General features: G+C 42.8%; 1 protein-coding gene across 1 annotated transcript; it reads left to right on the plus strand.

Moving 5' to 3' along the window:
* The first annotated feature begins 210 nt into the window (after window positions 1–210).
* On the plus strand, window positions 211–6,339 carry bmp2b (bone morphogenetic protein 2b). Its single transcript, XM_044377302.1, has 3 exons — window positions 211–527; window positions 1,482–1,849; window positions 5,065–6,339. Exons 2-3 carry the CDS (start codon window positions 1,495–1,497, stop codon window positions 5,976–5,978), a joined length of 1,269 nt encoding a protein of 422 aa, XP_044233237.1. The 5' UTR covers window positions 211–527; window positions 1,482–1,494; the 3' UTR covers window positions 5,979–6,339.
* Window positions 6,340–23,102: the final 16,763 nt, after the last annotated feature.

A 23,102-nucleotide genomic window follows, 5' to 3' on the forward strand; every position in this document is an offset into this window, starting at 1 on the left:
GGTCTCTGTGACAAAATCTTATCAAAAGGGTCCATGGCTCTAATGTGTGTTTATTTGACATCGTTAGACATGAAAAAGTTTGGAGCCTCGGGGTTAGAAGTCCGCAGGAGGTGCTTTATAGAGGAAAAATGATTGACAGCCCCTTGGTGACATCACTCTACGGCTATAGGAGTCGCTGGGGGAAGATCAATTGAACCACTACGCTGTGAGTCCAAGGAGCGACACTTGAGTGCGCTTACCTCTGCTCAACTTTTGTCTCTGAAGATGTTCCACCAAGATGCTTTATACTTAGATCGGTCCTGCCTACGCGAACCCGCTTCCTCATAGACTTAACATATTTTTTTTCCTTTCCGTAAGACCTAACCCGAATTGCAGCTGGTGAGAATATGTGCGAGAGTCGATCGGCGAAGGGCATGGGCTGTCTTTGGTCCCCCAAGGAGAAGCAGCGTGGATTAAACACGAATTAATGTGGAATTTATCGGAGCCCAAAGGTGGAACGACGACCGGACACAGCGCTTCCTCGTCAGGTAAAATAAGAGTGATGTATTTTGTTAAACTCTTGAAGTTGTCCCTAGAAATGAAATCTTAATGATATCAACAGGGATATGATGAGTTGCTTCATGAAGAAACGTGTACTTTACAACTGTGAATCGTCAGATCTTCCATTATATAGGCTTATTTGGGTGTGTGCGTAAAAGTTAAAGCGTTCCCATTTTGAACCTCGGGGAAAACGCAGTGAAAAGAGAAATTCAGTAAACGTTGTTTCTTTGGAGGAAGTGCTACTCAGATGATATTAAGTTTTTGATGTTTTTGATGTCTTGTCCCGGGCTACATCTGGCCCTGGTACGCACGTCAGATCTAACACCTGCAAGCCTCTTGAAGTAACTCTATCCCTTATGATTATACATGACCGTCAAAGCCTCTGCAAATAGACGCTTGTAGCACCGTCTGAATGCCTCTCCTGGGCTGTGTATTCTAACTTTTCTTCCGACAACATTCTTTCATGCTTCTTCTGATCTTTCGGGCTACGCTCTCTTGCATTTCTTCTCTTTTCATATATCACTTCACTAAACATGATTTCTTGTCTCTTCTAATTGGAGACTTTATGTCTTCAGTCTCACCCGCAACTTTCTTTGATTTGTCTTTCCCGTGTCATTCTCCCTTTTTTGTTCGTCTCTTTCATAACTTCCTCACCTTGATATCTTCATGTTTCAGCTCATGTTAAGATCAATCTTCTGTTTCAGATAGACGCGCTATATAGCCGGCAGGGTTGTTTTTTCCACAGCCCCCCCTTTTTTTTGTTCTGCTTCAAAGTGAAGAGGTGTCTTCCCTTTTTAACCTGCCCTCCTTCAATTATTTCTATACTGTATATGGGGGGATCACACACAGTTTGGGGAATGCTGCAGTGAAGCCCCTGCTGTGTCTACCTCATGTCAATACCTCAGCGCCAGTGTATTGACAGAAACCAACTTTCTCCACAGGGACTGACTGATCATGGTCGCCGTGGTCCGCTGTCTCATGGTACTGCTGCTCGCTCAGGTGTTGCTGGAAGGTGCTACGGGACTTATCCCCGAGGTCGGCCGGAGGAAATACAGCGAATCCGGGAAACAGACCCCAGAGCAGTCGGAGAGCTTCCTCAACGAGTTTGAGCTTCGGCTTCTCAATATGTTTGGACTGAGGCGCAGGCCGACCCCGAGCAAGCAAGCCGTGGTGCCGCAGTACATGGTGGACCTTTACCGCATGCACTCAGCAAACGGAGACCACAGCACTAAACGGCCCAAGAGCATGGGGAAACACGCAGAGAGAGCCGCCAGCAAGGCCAACACGATTAGAAGCTTTCACCATGAAGGTATGTATTAGTGACATACCTTTACCTGTCAGCCGGAGAGCTCCTCGGCTCACTCAGACAACCCAAACCTATATTTAAACATGACTCAGTGCGTCAAGACTGAACTTCAGAGTCTTCAGTGTTTTAGGGAGCGTTAGTCATTTAAAGGTGACACGCGTCCAATTTATTTACAACACTTAAGTAAGTTTTGGGATAGGCTGTAAACTCACTGACACGATTTAAAAACAGGCATCTCATGCACACTTAAATTAACTCCCATATATGTAGTGATGCAACCTTTAACCAAACATTCCCCTGGCGCAGCTGTCACGGGCTTCAAAAACATCAAGGGGCGGTGGTATCCCTGGGGTAATTTGTTTCTTAATAATTGATGGTGTTTGCGTGGGCTCTGAAAACAGTTTTTCCAGACACGCACCGCAGGAGCAGGATAAAGGGCGGTGTGCCTCTGCGCAGGTGATAGTCATCACTTCAATAACACACGACATGACATTATACTAACACGCATTATGACAAAGTCATCGTGTCAGACTGAATTCTGAGTCATTTCTAACAGGACTGAAATTGTCCCTTGTAAAGAAGGGGGGGTGGAGGGGCGGGAAGGGGGGGGGGGGTGCGCGCGCGCGCCTTATTCTCTCCAAATCACCCCCTCTATCCGCGCTTTGCGCCATTACGCACGTTCCAATAACACCATAATTGCTCACTTAGTTTATATGCTGGATACGCGCTGATTGTTGAATTCAGTGTTTCAGTTCAATTCCATGTTACTTCCCCGGCAACATATGCTGCTCAGATGAATAAGGCTCACACACTGAAGGTTCATAGACCCTGGAGAAAGTGCATTAGTTCACCAGTAATACAGAATGTGTTTATACAATGTTACTGATGAAGTGGCTACTTGAAACTGTTTAAAATAACTCAACAGGTGGAATTAAAACATAACTGATGCTTTATTTATATATTAAGTTTATCTGCTGAGCAGCAGAATGGTGCACCTGGTCGTAATATTAAAATGATTTATGTATGATAAAAAGAATTGCAACTTTTACTGTCAAACGTAGCAACTGTGTATCTACCATTCAATTTCCTGTGGTCCATGATGCAGTTTTTACAACATACCAGTCACTGAGTCCATAGGGGCTCCACACAGAGTCCTTATACAGAGTCCTAAGTGTTTCAGTGGGGAAGTTTCCATCAGGGGTGAGTCAGAGGGGTGGTTGAGTGGTTGCTTGGGTGCTCTCCAGAGGCCTAGTGCAATGACACCCAGTGGCTACTCTGACACACTACAAACAACCCCGGCCCAAGCAGCCAGGCTGAGTGACTGCTCCCAGCCCACTACTGGAAACCTCTGCACCAGGCCAGCACACACCTTGACACCACCGGCCATTACGAATGTGTTCACTTTGTTTACATATGCTCCCCTGGCTCTTTCATCCTATGCTAACAGAGCTGCAGGGTTGTTAGTCTTCCCATGTCAAGAGACGTGGAAATAATGGCTACTCCGTATAATAACCATGTATCTACAGATGTAAGTGCAGTACATCAAAGCAAACAGCTCTAATCGTTCATCACATCTGATGCTGATATTAATTTCACTAGGATAATTAGTTTCACTGCTATCAGTTTTCAAAAATAACCATTTTCCATGCCAAATAGAACATTTCCACCATTACACAGGAAGTGGCTGCCAGAGACAGGTCTGTGATAAATGACCTAACATTAGCCTTTATCTTTTGTTTTGGCATGCAGTGCAAAAAGAAATTAGGAATGTTGATACACTCATATCTGTGGTTCACACTTTTTTGACAAGCCTCAACTTGTTCACACAGCCGTTCCTCTGAGAAGAGACAGACAGGGAGAGAGTGAAAACGTTGCAGCAGAAAGAAACAAAGAAAAAGTGACAGAGAGGGAGACTGAAAGAAAAGAGGATTTGGGACTAAGAGAACAGAGGGAGAAGGGGATTTGGGAGCTGAGGAACGAGAGAAAGAGAGGGATTGGGGACAGAGGAGAGGGAAAGAGAATCAGGGGGCTTTCCCACATCAAATAAGGAGTGATAGGCCTAATTGAGGTCTTTGTGCCTCTGGAGGGAGGTTTAGGATGAGATGGTGGAATTTCCTAAATGCCTCCTTTGAAAAAGCACAGAGTTCAAAGTTTGTGTTTATTTTACCACACCAAACAGATTAAAAAGTGTATATCATCTATGATCTTCATAAAGTAAGAGTTCAAAGTGGGACTGCATCAAAGAAAATTGCAGCTTTTACTAAGATTTCTGTCATTTACTGTACACTAAAGAGGGAAATACCAATGAGCCTAAGTACATACTGTATATATGACTTTTATATGACTCAGGATGGTTATAATAGGTGTCTTAAATGCACTTTCAGATGATAGCATTTCCAGGCTCAGAACTGTTAGCCCATCTTAATACTAAAATATCAAACATTTTATACCCAACTTCCTGTTTGAGGTCTATAGATTCTCTCCTGAATTTAGATGAACAGTATCCTACATCTTCTCTTGGTAATGGATTTTACACAGTATTCACATTTAAACATTCAACAATGGATGATATTTCAGAGCTAGCCACATCTGCAAAGGTTAATAGTGTTGGCATTTACGTTGGTGTTCATCTAATTGACTCCATATTGATTTCAATGTTGCTCTGTAAAAACTTAGATTTGACAATACATCAAGATATGGTACAACTTTTTTCATGTGCACTATTAGTGGGAATTGTGCGCAGCAGCCATCTCATCAGGCAAATGTGCTATTTGATCTTATCAACTGATGGAAGCGCACTGCTTTCATCTTCTGACATTTAATCAGGTAAATTTATGAACATGACACTAATGATGGTATTACATCACCGTGAGAATTTCCCTGCGATTAAACTGAGTCACACATGCAAAGTCTTGATGTATGTTAAGCCTGTGTGACAATGGCCCACACCCACTCACTCTAACCACGTGGCAGCTTGGCTGGCTGCAAAGAAAGAAGGCTGCAAGTTGTGCACAGGGAGAGAGCAAAAGAAACAATGTGAGAAACCATCCTTGGCCAGTGCTTCCCTGCTCACAGTGGTTCCATGAACCCACTAGGCTTTAATCATAGATGTTGTTTCTCATTCTTGTACCATGCTTTAACTCTTTGTTTTACATTTGCCATGCGTTTCACATCCCCATCATCTTATACGATGTTTGTTTCTGTGCTATCTCTCATAGAGTCTATGGAGGCCCTGGCCAGCCTTAAAGGCAAAACGACCCAGCAGTTCTACTTCAACCTCACTTCTATCCCGGAGGAGGAGCTCATCACCTCCGCAGAGCTACGTATCTACAGGGATCAGGTTATGGGAGCTACATCCCCCAGCAACAGCTCCAGAAACAGCAGCACTAGTAATAGTGCTATTGCTGGTGGCTTCCACCGTATCAACATTTATGAGATGTTTGGGGTTCCTGCAGCTCATGGTGGGGAACCTCTGGCACGTCTGCTGGACACTCGGCTAGTGCAGGACTCTTTGAGCCGATGGGAGAGCTTTGACGTCAGCCCAGCTGTATCTCAGTGGACCTCTGGGAAAGGCCACAACCACGGCTTCATGGTGGAGGTGCTTCACCCAGAGGAGGGGGAAATAGATGGGGGGCATGCCCAGAGAAGAAGTAGGCATGTCAGGGTGAGCCGGTCCCTGCACCAGGACCAGGACTCGTGGCCTCAGGCTCGGCCCCTACTGGTAACGTATGGCCATGACGGCCGTGGGGACTCAGTGCTCCACACACGGGAAAAACGTCAGGCGGCACTCCGCAAACAACGCAGGAAGCACCAGCACAAGGCCAGCTGCAAGAGGCATGCCCTGTATGTGGACTTCAGTGATGTGGGGTGGAACGAGTGGATAGTGGCGCCCCCTGGCTACCACGCCTTTTACTGCCACGGGGAATGTCCGTTCCCCCTAGCAGACCACCTCAATTCTACCAATCATGCCATTGTGCAGACGCTGGTCAACTCAGTCAACTCAAACATCCCCAGAGCCTGTTGTGTGCCCACTGACCTCAGCCCCATCTCTCTGCTCTACCTGGATGAATATGAGAAGGTCATCCTTAAAAACTACCAGGACATGGTGGTGGAGGGATGTGGCTGCCGGTGAGAAATGGACAGTGGTATGGATAGAAAGCGAGAGTGGGCAAAGAAAGACTGAAAGAGACATCAGAGGTTATTATGGACACCCGGTTTCCCAATGAAGACGTTTATTTATATGAAAGAAACACAAAACAGAGCTATTGTGGAAGAAGAAAAAAATATATATATGAATATATTTATGTCTACGTAAAGTTGGGAAAAATAAATATTTTAATCAGAGGAATATTCCTTTACTGGTTTTGAAAATGTATTTCTGATGTACATTTCGAAATGGGTGCAATACCACATGAAGTATAATGCTCAGATTTTTATTTTGTATTTATTTCTATTATAACCACTTTATTTGTAAATAAATAATGTGTATTTATCGTGAGAAAACGTGGTCACTCCAATTTTCCAAGATCAGCCACAGTGAACACCAGGCCCCTGTTGATGTATCTGTGTCAGGGGACAACATGCATGGCTGAGTATACATGAATAACAGAGTTTCAAAATCTGACAGAAATTAGCTGAAAAATATAACACTTGACAAGAAGTTCACACTCTTACACTGATTGCAAACCAAGCATTGAGCTCTGTTGGTAAATGTAATTGGAAACTAACAACAATAGAGGAGTAGAGTGGAAAGTGACAGGGCCGGGTCAGGGTGCCACTGGTGTAATGAACTGCAGTAGGGTGTAGGGTCACAGGACGGGAGTGACAACTTACAAGCCCACAAATGTGATAGACTCCCAAGGGAGGACTAGAAAAACACCAGAGCATGTTTTCATGCATTACATATCACTACAAAGATCCATGGGAAGGCTTTTCTAAAAGCTAGTTCCTATTTGTTTTCTGCTCCTAACCAATATTAACGGATGAAAAAAAAAAACAAAACTTGTCTGTAAGTTGGTATAGTACTGCAGGGCTTCTGAGGAAAGTTTATTTAGAGTAAGATTTGAGACTGAAAGATTGCAAACTGTGGCAAACAGACACACCAACAGGCCCACAGCAAGAAAAGAATCTACTGGCACTTTAATTAATGAAGACAAACAAACACATCCCTGCACCTGTCCACATACTGCACATGCTCAGACAGATTCTTCCCCACTTACAGAGTTTGGCGGCCTTCCTTTGTCGTCTCTGAGTCATAAGGCTCTGATGTGTTTCGGCACAATAAAAAAAAAAAAAAAAAAAAAAAAATCCCAAGTTGGAAATCAGGAATGTTTCACAAAACGACTCAGCAGCAGCAGATAAAGACATGCAACACAAACAAAACCATATACTAACACCAAAAAAAAGCTTAAGAGTCATGTTTTATTCACAAAGACATTGGGGATGGCTGACTGGCAGAAACAAAACATATCATATGTTGCAGTAAGACAGTTTGAAGCAGGAACACCTGTGTCAATATCTTCATACTGCAATGTTTTTGATGGAAACAATATAATTTCTAGACCAAACTGAAATGACTAGAACTTCTCCAGAAAGACATAGATGAAAATTTATAGTGCAGCCACAATAGCAGATCAGATAATGAGAGAGGGAAGAGAAACAGAGAGGGAGAGTTTTGCGGAGTTTGACTGACTGCGTTTTCTGCTGTGTTTGCATTAGAAAGGGTTTGGAGGGATCACAAGGCAGCTCAAAATGCTCTAAATAGAATGTTTTTTATGTGAGCGCACTTTGGGACCGTGGAATGTTGGTTTTCAATCTCAGACACATGCATACGCTTGCATGGAAAACCAATGCGGTTGTTTTTTCAATCATCTATTCAAGGGTTTCCTGGTGGGCTTTTTCTCTTCAAAAACAAATGTGCATTGAACAAAGATACGCTTGTTACTTATATAGGAAATGTAAATCAAAACATTCAGAAGGAGCCGTGAGACTTTATTCACGGGCAGTAAAAACATTGAAATGTCACATTTTTTTCATGTGCCTCAGATCATGCCTGTTTACCCATTCTTATCCTCCAAGGGTGTATATCACCCATCTACTTTAGATGATGCAACTATCTAATTATTTTATACCCTGCCGATATGCACACATGAACACACACATACACACACATATGCACCCCCTCCTCCTACCACATTTCAGTTTCAATCTTCTGCATGTGTTATTTTATTCTACCTTGCATCTCCACCCCCCTTGGTCCCATCTGGTGTCCATTTCTCCTCTGTGGACCCCACCATACCACAACCCCGCACATGGGCTGCGCATACCTCTGCCAGTAGCAGCACAATTTTAATGGACTTCAGGAGGAAGTCACTTCACTGGCACACTTAATGAACATTTGATAAAAATCAACACTAAAAACCTTAACCCCAAAAACGTTTCTGCCAAGAGTTTCAAAGGTAACATCAGGAGAGGGGAAAAATCTTTGCGTTAAAAAAGTGTTAGATTTAGTGGTTTGCCTTTATAGTTTAAGTCCATAAACCTTTCATTGGGTTGGGTGGAAATACTGCTCCCAGGGTGGGTGACACATGGGTAGCACTCACTCTTGAAACTCCCCTCCTGCACCCCGTCCCAGCTGAGTTGGGTTCCAGTTAGACTGTGAGTTGGTCACTGTTCCTCCACCTTCTGGGGCTTCTTATTTTCGAGCCAAGTTAGTATCAGACAGCTCCTTAGGGACCTCTCCTAAACTTCTCACTAAGAACAGGGGTCAAAGGTCAAAGTAATAAGGACCTATTATCTCCACCATTACTGACTGACTTCCAGGCTCATCACGTCATCACGGATGGAGTGGCTTCAAGTGTGGTCAGCCACTGATTGAGACTAAGAACATGGTTTCAGTTCAGAACCTATCCTTTTTGTACTGCGTGTGCACAACATGGATTCTAAAACTATTTATTTTATGGCATGAAAGAATGAGAATGAGCTAAAAATTTAGTCTGTGTGACTTCTATGATTTAGTTATAAAAGCGCAACTGTGTTCTTGGCAAGATTCTCTTCACCTGCTGCACAGACCTCTGCAAAGTCACTCTCCGAAAACAGATTTTCCCCTTCCTTGTCCATGAACATCTGGTAAATCAGTTAAAGGTGTCCTTCGCCGTCTTTGTTTACGCACAAACACACAACAGAGCAGCCGCACAACTGATGAGCATAACACTGGAAGCTGGGACCTACTAGCGTGGCAGGGCTCATTCGTTTTGTTTAGTGCACAGCAAACCACACCAAAACTATCTGCAGCTCCAAACAACCCAAATCATAAGGGTTATAAAATCAGATTTCCAGATTTCTGGCTGGCCCAGAATTGGAAAGTATGTGGCGTGCCGTGTATCTTTGATGAAACAGAGGGCTCAGTCGCTATGGGAGATCTCAACTGGCTCCATGCCAAGGTGGGACACGAAAATGTAGAGAAGTGAAGAGAGACAGCGGCCACTTAAGAGTCTTTTCTTACTTTTCTCCTTCATGTGCTGCACACACTAATTTTAGAGGTGGTGCACATGGTGTTTTTTCTGTATTCCGAGAACAGCCAGTAAGATGACGTCCAGCATAGCTAAGACTGTGGCATCTGCGCTGCAGCTCTGAACACATCAAACAGACAGGCGTCCACAGATTCAGGAGCAGAGCAAATATGGAAATTACTTTTCCAGAATCACTGCACGGATGATAGTACTTTACATATATACAATCTAAGCCTTTCATTCTTCCATGTGCATATGTCTGCACATACAAGCACATATGAATTAAAGTGTATCTGTGAGCATATGTGCAACACATGCACTCGTTTTGACTTATCAAATGTATTAGTACATTCACATTACAAAACACATGTAGGAAATGACAGCAACATTACTAAAAAGCTATCGCTAACTTGCTCCTGAAATATGTTCTGCTACTACCATTACTGTAAGAGCTAATCATCCATGCAATCACAGTGGAGTTGGCCTGGAGTGACATGCTGAAGTCATTACCTCTGGCTGGGACTCAATGGAAGAGACCATTATATAGCCTTATACACACAGCAGAACAGTCTTGCACAGTACAGAGTTAAAAGCTTGTCTACCATTATGATACTCCAGAGAACAAGGCAATGAAACCTTAGAGGATGGACAAGATCTTACCCCAGACACTTTTTATCGATGGACAATGGGGGGCAGCAGCAGGAGAAATGACCTTGCAATATCAGAGCTGTTCATCTCTCACCCAAGTAGTTTGAATAACTCACACATATCTCGTAATGTCTGAACACGGTGTGAAAAAATCTATCTCACCCTACTCTCTCTCACTGTTTTGATAAGATAATTAGTTTTTCCTTACTTTTATGTTTAACTGTTATTCTGTGATCAAATAAGAATGGACTTCAGGATGTGTACCTTGCACTTTGTGGACTAACACATTTCCACAGAGGATACAGGAAAGAGTTCCATATGGACCACATATGGGCTTCTAAAACAGGCTTGAGGATGGATTTGCCTCTAGACACTGATCTAAGGTCAGTGTCGTGTTTACTCCTCTGATGGTTACAGTTAAGTTTGGGGGGAAGGGTAAACCCGACTGATCCTGGAACCTTGCCGAAGGGCGTCTCCTACACCCTGAGCTTGAAAGGGGTAGTGTGGTTACGGGAGCGGCCTCCATCTTTGTAGCAGGAAGTGAAGAGATCAATCAAAGGGAGCTACATGACATCCCCCAGCATGCCTGTTAAATAAATGTCAATCTCTGACACAGTAAATCTCATGCATTACCATGCATACAACTTCAAATCGCGGATGTTCTCATTCAGAGCTAGCAATGAAAAGAAAGTTCAAAACTCATCTGTTTTGTCAGATGACAGATAGTAGACGTAAACTCGTAACACACAGTGAATTCTGCCAAATAGTTACAATATCACACACACACACACACACACACTCAAACTCACATCAAACACATATCTTTATCTATATGGTCAAGATCTCAAGCACTCTACTTATTTATCTGTGGTAGACAATATTCTGCATATTTGGCTTAAAATTGATGAGCACTGTCTACATGATTTACTTTCAAAGATTTTACTTTTTAGTTTACTTTAGAGCATTAAAATGCTTTTAGTAACCTTATATAAGTATAAAAAAGTGTAATCAGTCTTTATATGTGTATAACAAGTATGTAGGTTAGATAAAGTTAGAAATTAATGACATAATATGACCTTTTATTTGTCCTTAGCCAGTAGATGGCAACAACCAGCACTGTAACTGGTACAACAAAGGGTCCTATCTTCCCCTCTATGTCTTGGCAGCAATGGAGATAAGGAAGATAAGGAAGGTTTGACATCTTTTTTGATCACAGAACAAATTTTCACAGTTTAGGATTACAGAATACTAACACTAGTAATATTGTCATGGGTTACAAACTGTGGATGCGGAACCTTGAAGAGCTCCAGGCCTGGAACCAAGTCCACCGAGCATCAGTTGATCCTCAGCTATGAAAGGAGACCTGTTATGGAGTTCGGGGCCTCACTTGGTGGTCTATGAGAACAAGCTGGTGCTGAACCTTTTGTACTTAGAGCAGATTACCAGGAGGCTGCTTCCAGATGCAGTGCACCAGGGGAAACAGGCTCTCTTTCCCTGGGTGGTATGGGACAAATCCATTCCCCACACTTTTCTCATTAGTGTAATAAGCTTTGTTTAAACCACTGGACTGCCATTGTCAAGGACACATACACCATCTCTTCCATCCATCCATCTGTCATACATCTCTGTGCTGGGGCACTTCAGGTTGGAAAATGTACAGATGAAATGCTTGCAGACACTTTTTTGAACTATGTCCAACCTATATACATACGATCTTTACCCCATGACCATGCACTGTGTCATGTTCGCATTGCTGTTTCATATAATGTGCTGTGTAAGAACTCATACAGAAATTACAGTAGTATACAATAGTATCCTCTGTACTCAATTAGAACCTGCTGATCAGATGCCGAGCCAAATGTACACCAAATAGAATTATGAAATGCATATACTGTTTTGTACAGCTTAATTTTATACAATTCATCAAAGGGAGGAAGATATTATATATTCTGTTTGTAACAGGACTAGTACAGTGGTGCGTGAGAAAAATACATTTCCATACCCGTCACTTATTTTCAAAGGAGGCCTCATCAACCTGATTGCAGAGGGAGATGAGACAGGCCTGTTTATGTAAAGAGTAGCTCCACAACCTGAGGGCCCAAGCCAGCTCAGCTACGAGGTGTAACTCGCACTCCTTCACCCTGCTGTCCCACAGCCTGTCAGTGGCATGGCAAAGCCTGCCTCACCAAGCTTCCTGTGACTCACTTCCTGTCCCGGCCCTGCACCTGCACTCCCCTGGGTGATGTCATGGCAGGTTTTCCTCTTGGAGTCGCACTACTGAGCACACTCCCCGTCTGGCATAATGTGCGTATACATGTGTGTGTGTTTATGTGTGTACATCCATCAGTGTGCCTGGCTCAGACATCAGTCAGCGGACCTGCGGTGAATGCAGCCCTTCATAGCTTTAGTGATGACCTCTTCCGTGAGGCAAAGGCTTTGCAGAGTAGAAAGGCACATCAAACAGACAGGAGAGGAGTAGGACAGTGGTTGGTGGAACATAAATTCCGTCTCCAAGCTGGATTATTGTGATTTTTTTCTCATTTGCTTCTTCCTTCTCAAAGATACAAATATGTCCTTTTGTTGCCTCCTTGTGTCTGTGCATTCAATTACTTGTAAGAATCCTTCAGTGAATTCTTACTGAGCTTCACGTAATGAAAATTTGACCTTTTTGTGAAAGAAGTAGTTCTGTTTTCCAGTGAGGAGAAACAACCTCTAGATGTCCTCAATATCTGTGGGAATAATTACAGTAGGCCTTTCTACCATCGGTGACCGCAGTGAAAATGATAGATTGAGGGGAACACACTACTTGGACAGGCCCATGAGTAAATGGAAATATTGTATGAGAATGAGTGCATACTTTTTTCCTTTATCCTGGGCTGTAAGAAGTGATGGTTTTTGTTTTTTTTACAAAACCAACCTTTTTTTTGGCTCTTTGCTCCCTCGGATTGGGCGAGTATGTACGTGAACGAGCAGGAAATGCCTTACAGCTCCCGTCAGCAGAGGAGAAACCCGTTAGAGGTCAAGGGTTACAAGAGGAAGGAGAAGGCATATATCAATATTCATTTCCGTTTCTGGTACATTCACAGACCTCTTGCTAGTTTCACTCCTTTATAGACTGTGTTATGGATCATTAGTTCTTGCTAGCTGCCTGTTGACAACATTAGCTGCTCTAATGGTCGTCTGTGGGAAACTCAGTGCTGTGTCCTCCCTTTTGGTGTGTGCATGACATCCATCTGGCTCTGATGCTGATAGATGGTACAGACCAGAAAGAGGCCACTGCGAGAGAAAAGGAAGACTCAGGACCACTGGTATTCATTGACATCCACATGATTTCCTCATAACTGGGTTCATATAAAGTATACCTTCTGGTATTAAGGGCAAAGTAGTCTTGGTGAAAAAGCAGTTGTGATGCACTATTATTAAGTACCCACAGTTGTGACTGGGGAAATTGATAAAGTATACTTAGAAACTTCTTTTCCTCATTAGAATGGGCAGCATTTAGAGGGCCACAGTTTACCAACATTCAGGAGTTGACATTGGACTGAATCTCTGTACTGTCACTGTGCAAACAGCGGGTGTTCTGTTGACTGGGACATAAAATAGTGCTGTTGGGTTTTGGGTTTCCAGAGCGGGATCAGGGCTGCAGTATATTGAGTCCATGTGGGGAGTGCGTTTTTAATCTGAGCCTTACCCACAGTCCTTCCTGTTTCTAATTTGGCGCTACAGCGGTTTTGTCCCGAGGCCAAGAGCCTCTCTTCCACAGAGTGTCTATTTCCTCTGAAGTGAATAGTAGCAGGTGTGCTGGCCCGAGATCCCTTAGAGAAGTCTGCTTATGAATGGCCCACATCTCACTCTTTCTTGCCTGTCTTTGTTTTCTTTTTTCTTCCTTTCATTCGTATTTTTCATTCCCTCTCACATTCTTTCTCTCTTTTTCACATACTTTCTTTCTTTCTTTGCTGTTATGTCTTCACCACTCTTTTGTTTCCCCCACCTTTGATTTTCTTTCTTTCTTTCCCCTTTGCTCTCTTTGCTTCCTTCAAGATCAAGGTGTAGTACTTTGATAAGTTATAAAACGGCAGCTTGTGCTGATGAAAACAATAAAAGACAACAGCAAGAACAAGGGCAGTGCAATAACATATCAACCCTGCCAGACAGTGTACATAATAAATCACATAAAACAGTGAAACTGTCAAAACATCCAAATTAGGTTTAGAATTTGGTTTATTGGAATTGCCTTTGTTGCGGCAGACATAATACCAGTTATAACTATTACTATTCTGAATAAACTTAACTCTAATACAATAGAAAAATGCACACAGAGTGCAAACCCACTCAATAATACACCCAATAAATACATATTCAGGAGTAGGAGTGTGTGTGTGTGTGTGTGTGTGTGTGTGTGTGTGTGTGAGAGAGAGAGAGGGAGAGAGAGACTCAATCTTCCACACGTTGTCATCAGGCCAGCCTGATCTCCAAGAACTCATCCAATCTGTGAGCAGAGGAGACATGCTGTCATGCTGCTTCAAGGAGGCACTGCGATTGGAATTAACCTCTGGTGACCTTCACTTCTCCTCCCCCCTTCCCCAAAACACACTCCCTAATGAGTTGGGCTTGAAGGGGTACAGCCTTTGCTGTAAGGATAATAAATCCTATCAAGGCAAAGTCATATTCTCACTTATCTCTGAGGAAAACAAGGCAAAAGAAACCATGTTGGTTGCCAAAGATTTGTGGCTTAACATGAGGGTGAAATACGGCTGCAAAGCCATTAAGGAAATGAGAGTCTAACCAAAGGGTTGTTTAACTGGAACACATGAACTCTTAATGATGTTTGTGTTTATTCAATTTTGCTTCCACATCATTTGCCAAAGTAGAATTTGGTGTAAAGGTTATGCGGAGAGGTTGAAGATTTTGTTCCCAGAGGTTGTGAGTCGAATAAGACTTGCACATCCTAGCAGTCTAGTATTTTATGTCATGACAATAATAATCTAATTAAAGAGGATCTGTATGTTGTGGGTGACGTTTATCTGCAAATGATCAAAATTACAGAAATGTTTCTCTTTTTTTCTTGCCAGACATCATCAATCTATAGCATTTCAGAGTACTAATTTGTAGATTGAGGGAGTAGCCTTTGACCCTCCAGTAACAATGGAAGTTATCCAGCCTCTGTACAGGCCTTATTCCCCCTTCTGCTCTTCTGATTCTCTGCCAAAGTCAACCACGGGCATTTACGTTTCCAGCCGTGGCGTTTCCGGCATCTGCACACGCTTGTGTTTACACAGGATGTTCAAACTTGATGCAGATTAAACAAATCCAATTTGGAGGCTGAGTTCAATCACCTCCTTTATTTCAACATTAAGTAGATGAAGCTGGGGGCCAGATCACTACTACCATTTCCAAGAGGATTGGGTGGGGGGAACAATCTGTACACCAATAAGTCCAGAAAGTATTTTGAGAGTATTTATATGCGGATAGATGTCATCCGCTAGTTCCCACAGGCTTGCATGTGGTTGGATTTGCTCAGTGTGGTGTAGAGTATTTTTTCAAAAATCTCCAGCGCTCCCTGGCAGAGTGTTGTGGGCCTTCTAAGAACCCATGGGTTGTTTGGCATTGGTTCTGTTCCCACACTTATGGTGTAAACGGAGGCCTGGCTTTGTGTTCACATGCCCAGACCAAGTACACGTAGCACAATGCAATTTTACGAACATTTATTTTTGCCAGGACTTTTTTTCATCTTGCATCAGATAATCACTGATTACTTAAACTCAGGAAAAACAGTATAGGTCAGACGCCAATCATGCCAAATTCACTTTCTTATATGGGAGAAAAGACAGCTTCCAAGTTTGGCTGAGGGCGGTCTACAGGCTTTCTGGCCCAGTCCCCTGTTTGAGCCAAGCTTCAGCTCCATGGGTTCAGGATTGGGATGGGAAATGCTACAGAAGGCTGGATGGTCTCTGACCTTTTCACAAGTACAAAGGGACCTTCTTTGTGTCCAGAAGAGCAGTCATTTGTTCAACAGGATTTTTAATTGCTGTTCACTCCAAATAAAGCCCTGAGTTTGGCTGGTGTTTGTGTCCTCACCTGGGTCCTCTTTCGCATTTGGGAGGGGTTTTGACCTTCTCTGGCACCTGTTTGGCTAGCGTCCGGCTGCCCATCTGCTCCTAGCTAATGCAGCTATCCCCCTTCTACGAAGCAACTCCATTCAGGATGGCTAGCTGTCCGCCTAATTGTATCACATTCTACAGGCTTTGTCCTGGCATTCCCTCGCCAGCTAAAGGTTGCAGAAATCTCATCCGCCACATCAGAGGGGCCCTATTAACCCCTGACCCCTGGTTGGTGTGTGTGGACAAGGTCGCTCCTCACACCCAACGCCGGGCCCATTAACACGTCGCCCCGCAGCAGAAAAACTATTTTGACGGGCTGTAATTGGCGCTAAGTGATGGTGGACAAAGGCCCCCTCTGTGCTGCCTGCTGGACTGAGCGGTACTGACCACTCTCGGAGCTTCACGCTTGACATTTCCTTTCTGAGTGCGATGTGAGAAGAGAGGAACTGGGGAAGCCCCTTCCTGCACCACCACCTCCTCCGTTTTGCCATCCCTTCAGCCCCTTCTTCTATTTGCCATGGCGCTCCTTTGAAAACGTGAGATAATGAGGTTCTAGTGGGGAGAGCTGGCTGGAGCAGAATTGCATGGTCCAGATCTGTGGAGGCTGATTAATCCAATGGCGGGCCATTCCTTTCAGAGCCAGCCTAATTAGTTTATGTTAGCTGGAGAAGGTCAGGGGGCGTGTTTGAATGAGGCCTTTTCTTTAAATGCCACAATGGTGTGATGATCTGTGGATGCAGGTGCGGCAATCGGCTGCTTTAATGTTGCTGAGCTGCTTTGGGTATTGGTTGTACGGTTGAGTTGCAAACTGGCAAAGACAATGAGGCCTTTTACTTGTGAGTATATGACATTTTTAAACCAGTCTCTAGCCATCTTGTTGGCTTTCCAAGTTCATTAGTCATGAACTCAAATTTTATAATGCTCTACAAATAACCAGGGAAAAACCCTCAGCATTGTATGTGGGACAGTGGTTATAAAACTATAACGATGGCAAGCCAGGACTTCCGAACAACTAAAGACAACAAAAAATATTTTTACTGGTAGTTTTGGCCAGTATTATTGTATTGCTAACCCAGAGTCCACCCAGTGAATTACAAACCACTTAGAATGAGTCACTATGTTAGTACATGGAAGTCCCTCCTTCCATCAATCTTATCACCATTTACCTTGACTGAATTCATATTTATGGCAGATGCAAATCCCTTTAACAATGTACACAGCATTTCCCCCTTGCTGTGTGTAGCTTGTGTCCTTAGCAACACTCCAAGAGCCAGCTAGGCTTCTCTCACACAAAGCTGTATACTTAAGACAGGTCTAACTCCCTTCCCCATAGGCCGTGCCATGCTCTCATCCCCGTATTTAACAGCCTGACGTCAGACAGGAGCAGAGGAGGCAGCAGAGGAGACTTTAATACTAAATCTCTCCCCCTGTCATTACCGGCCTGTGTGACCGCCTATCAGAGGCCCTTGAGTGATGTGGGAAACCCTGGGCCCTGTCCTCCCAACCCCTGTAGGCCAGGCCGCCTGTTCTGTCCAAACCAAACTGAAAACTACAGGACAGGCACAGCTAGGGTTGACATCAATGAGGCGCCGGGCTCTTTATGCCCACTCTGTGGTCAGGAGGAGAGAAGCCTGGATATTAATCTCTCTCTCTCTCTCTCTCGTCTTTACTCGCATGCTTTCTTCCTCTTTCCCCTTCTCACCACGCAAGCCGTATTTCTGGGCTCTCCGTCCCATTAAGGCTAAATCAAACGAAGGCAGAGACTGTTCTTTTTGATAGCTTTTGCAATTGCAGTTGCAGCTGGAGGAAGCATCCTCTCAAATACCGACACTGTGGATGGGAGGTAGAAAGAAATTAATGATCTGGCCAAAGCCCAGTTCTGAGTGATGGATAGTGCTAGCAGTGCAAGCTGAGGTCTGGGTTATTTTTTAATGCTAACCTCTCCATTAATAATTGCCTGGACTGTTTTTGCTTTAACCTGAATAAGTTAACCACACCTTCCTTGACACTCTAGACCACTGAGGCCAACCACATCCTTATTAAATCCGCACCCAAATCACTGACAGCTAATGGTAACATAAACCATTAACAGCATTATAGTGACTGACAAGCTTATAGACTTATTTACATAGTGAAAATACAAAACCATTATTACAACTAATAATTTCACTGGTTTTATACTAAGTATATGGCACGTCATTATTGTCTTGATTTTTCCAACACCTGTGATGAGGGAAAAAACCCAAACATGCCAAGACAGTCAGTCAGTCCACTAGCCCATGTGATGTGGGTCTTTATGAGAGGACACCTGCAGCACTCAGAGTCCCCGCTCGGCTTTGTGAAAGCCTCTGAACTGGGTGGGGGACAGAGGGGAGAACTAGAGAGCCAGACCCAGGTTTGGCCCCGAAGGCCTTAACTATCACTACAGTCCACGGGTTGCCTTTGGCCTTGCTAACTGTTCCATGAAATGGGCCCCAGGAACAGTGCAAACCTCCCAGAAACAGGCCGCTCACTGTTAGCCAACAGTGCTCCCTTTGTGTGAAAATTGTCAAAGCTGGCCCTTTTCTGCACTGGTCCTGCCTTTCTTTTGAGCCTCAGCTGTGAGCAAACAAAGCTGGCTTAAAGGTTTGCATGATGGTTAGCTAGGTAGCTGGCTAGCCGCGTTAGTGTTTGTGTCAATGAGAGCAATGGTGTTTGTGTTTCCTGTGTTCTGCAGGTGGGGCTTCAATGGCTAATGAGAGAAGACCCAGTCAATGCCCCACTGATGAGGCCCTCATGAAAAACAATAACCCTATGTTTTTGTGGTTAGTGTGGAGAGGAGCTCAAAATCTGTCACCATGTGTGATCCCAATTAAATACTAAATGCCTTAGTGGTCCTTGGGATTATTATTAGGCCAAATGTTCAGTGCCAGCAGGTAAGCAGGCTTTAAGCCTTGCAAAAATATCTCAACTCTAGAAATTGGCCGTTTTAATTTCCTGTAACTCAGTTATGAAAGTGAAATAAAATTCCAGTCTCTAGTTTAACAGCATTATAACTAATGTTGGCAGGCTCAAATGGTTGTTTACAGTCAACAGTGTTCTTAGTAAATACAGCAGTAACTGATTAAAAAAGTGGGGCGACTTAAAAATAATGAGCTACCATTTAAGCTATACTGATATTACTATTACTGATATTATTTATATTGTACAAGATTGAAACAATTATTGTGACATTTCCAAAAAAAGACAAAAGAAAAAACCCATTTCATTCTCTAAATTTATAATTTCAAGCACTATGGAGTAGTTCTATAATAGTCCTAAAAGGAAATTTTGGGGTTTTAGGGTTAAGTGATTTTACAGTGACAATATTTTAGTATTTTTATTTAATTTCCTACACCACTATAAAAATATTCGTCACTCAATATTGTGTTTATGCTCAGTAATTTTATCCAAATTTGTCTGTTTTTAATTTATTACCTAGCAACATACTGTATATTATATTGTGACTATACCATGAGTTTATTGTATTTTTCTCATAGGCATCAGTATAATATTATAGTGATTGTTTGATTTGTATAACAGTCTATCCTCCTGGCTTTTATTGCAGTATTATTTGCCAGCTTGTGCATCCTGTTCAAAGTTTCTTCAAATAAAGGGAAAGAGATTTGCTTGCCAGTTGGCTGTCACAGGTGGTGATACTTTAATCAAACTTGAGAGAACAAACTGTGATCAAGACACTGACAGTGTAAAACAAATAAATTTGAGTAGAGAAAAGAGCCTAATACTTTAACACATGTAAATTATTCTCTATTTGTTTCATAGCAGAAGCAGACATTATTGCTATTTATGTCAAAGGATATTTACTGTGGTGCATTACATGTTCTGAGGAAAAAGAAACAATTATTAAATGCTATTTGTATTTGTGGTTTTGTCTGTGGTTGAAATGGACCATGAATGCCCCACAAGATGTGTTCTCTATTAAGGCTGTATGCAACACCAAGAAGCGATACAACGCTACAATAATGAGCTATAGCTGTAACTTCCATGGCAAGGATAAATGCTTCAACATATTTATTAAGGGAGATTAACTGTGCTAATGCAGATTTTTCCTATTGGATGGAAAGGAAAACCAGTAGCACTTGGTTTAACCACGTTTCACTTTGCATAATTGTTCCCAAGGTTGCTGTTTTTTATTTGTAGGCTTTCTGTGCCAATATAATTCAATTTCCATGGCCAAGCCAAATATTTGCAGCATGGCTTACACTTCTAAACTGAGCTGTAGTTTGGTCAAAAGAGGTTTGCCTTGCCAGCAGCACTGCACAGACAAGGCAATAAACAGATTCACTGCTCATCGACAACAACTCTGCTTCTAATCACACTGTTGTTCTCACTACTTGTTCTGTTATGCAATAAATTATTCACCAAGTGACAAGATAAACATACAGTTTTCCTAGACATTGAAGTTTTATTACACTTCAGTCCACACCTTGCATCGTACAGAGCTACGTGCTGGATGGTTTGATGGTAAACCGACTGTTTACTACTTCTTAGGAACAGATGACACAAACTGGAGGGAGTCAGAATCATTTACAGTTAGTTAAATTCCCAGCTGAGAGGCCCAGCTAAATGCTTCTTCCACAGACCTTGCTGGGAAATATTTGCAATGGTTTCCATCCAGATCTGGGTCACTCGGTTCCACATTCACTGCACAGGTGAGCTGGAGCAGGTTTGTTTGGCATTGGTCACTGGCTGTCCTTTCCTTTCCACAGGGCTGGGAAAGCAGCACCACAAACAGCTTGCGACAACAAGAGATGCTTTTGTCCATAGCTTACCACGGCGAAATGACACCGCTAAGCCGCCTGCTGCCAATGTTGTCCAGGTCTCCCAGGACAGTCCCCGGGGGCTACGAGACCTGCTGCGGCCCAGTCCAATAGAGGCAGAAGGAGAGTGAGAGCCCTCGGGAGAATAGGTAACTCTGTCAGCCAGCCGTGCTGCTGCAGCATGCAGATGAAAACAACCTCTTTCACATGGAGTGTGTTTTGGCTTCCAAGGCTGTAATCATGGATGATTAGCCTAAGAACTCAATTCTGAGTCGGGACTATTCCGTATTCCTGTCATACTGTCAGAAATCATATTTACCTAGCACTTTGCCCAACTGTCCCAAGACATAAAGGGAGACTTGACTGATCGATGGAAATCAGGCAGGTGTGTGATATTGATTTAAATATTAAAAAGTAAAGTAAACCTCATTTCAGAATGTGTCGTGTTGAGTTTGACACGGCTAAGGTTTCAATTTAGTTGAATATTTTTGAAATAAATAGATATATTTTTTTAAACTGAATATTTAAGTAAATACTATCACAAAGAAGCCTTTTGCTTTAGTTTTAAGGTTTTACTATTTTCCTTTGGGAGATGAAAAAGTAAATAAACATGTGGGAATGTTTGCAAAGTCTAATCATATTTTTTTTTTAAAAAACCTACTGGCACTTTATATAATCAAACTGGCAAACAAGTTATTTTGTAGCTTACAATCTTGTTTTATAGAATAATTGTTCATTTTGGACACTTTAATCACTAATTTAATGAATTTAATCTATTTAATTTAATCACTCTGCTTTACAGATATGCAATACTATCTTTTTTCTTTAAATTCCCAAACTACCTCAATGCAAAGTGGGAACACATTATTATGATATGCGCACAAAGAACCATAACTGGCCTCTAGTTGGTTAATGACTCAAGGAGCATGACACATTACGAGGACTGATGTCACCCATGGGCAGATCATCACCCCATAACAGGTGCAGCCTTCTCTCTTCCCTCTCCTCATACTCATCTTGCTGCAGCTTGTTTTGCTTCTACATGTGGAAAACATCTGCATAGGTGGTCCCTCTGTTTCTTTCTGCCCTTCTCTCTCTCTCTCTCTCTGTCTCTCTCTCTCCCTCTCTCTCTCCACCCCCTTGATTTACTCCCACCCCTCTATTCTGTCTTTCTCTTTTTATGCCGGAAAGGGGAAGTGCTGATTGTAAATATGAAGAGGTGTCAGTGCCAGAAGAAACGGGCCACATATTTCTGGATCCAAGCTGCGAGGTTTACCGAAGCATATTTTTATCATGAAAAGCCAACATGGAATGGGACAGCCATGCGCAGCTGCTGGTCTAATTTGCTCTAAGCATGTACAAATAGGACGGCCCACACAGACCATAAAAGTGGAGTGGAGGTTTTGCTCAACGCGGCACTTTTGTCTGACCAGAGGGATAGGGACGCCTTCCAAAGAACAAACAGATCACAAAAGAAAAGAGAATAGAAGAGAAAACACACACAGGCACACACATGATTTAAAGACAGTGGAATAACTCAGAGGAGGACGGACTACTGCTGCTTCAGTGTTATTCCACAAGTAAACAGTATTTCAAGCACTGTTTACTAACATTAATTCCTATCCATATTCAACAGCCTACATCATGTAATGCACACTCATTGTTCATTTTTCAGGAAAAAGTGCCTCCAGAAAATATAACAATGTAACATATATATATAGTATTTTGTTTAACATTTCTAACTTCCTATTCTTGTGATACTAGTTTTTATTTACAGAGTCAAGGTCAGTGGCTGTCAGAACATATACATATCAAACCCTTATGTATATATTTTTTCAACAATTTCTCAAGGTTGTTTCCCACCTTCAGAGCTGCACCAATGTCCCTCCTGTTCGTTCCCCATACATTTTATTGCACCATGGAAAGTTTTATTTGCTCTTGAGCAATTTGCTCTGGAAACCCCCTGTAGATCCTATGAGTACTGTACATTTGTACAAGTACACATTACATGCCTGCGCATGGATACTCGTGTGCGCGCGCGCACACACACACACACACACACGCTTACATATGTCTGAACGGGGTTCCCCTTTAGTCACCGGATAAATAACTAACTTCAAACAGTAAACTAGGTGCTAATGAACTGGATCCTGACAGGGTTTGCTTTCCGCGAGCAGAGACCCACCCCACAATGGAT

This window comes from Thunnus albacares, chromosome 16, assembly GCF_914725855.1.
Source record: "Thunnus albacares chromosome 16, fThuAlb1.1, whole genome shotgun sequence".
Lineage (NCBI taxonomy): Eukaryota > Metazoa > Chordata > Actinopteri > Scombriformes > Scombridae > Thunnus > Thunnus albacares.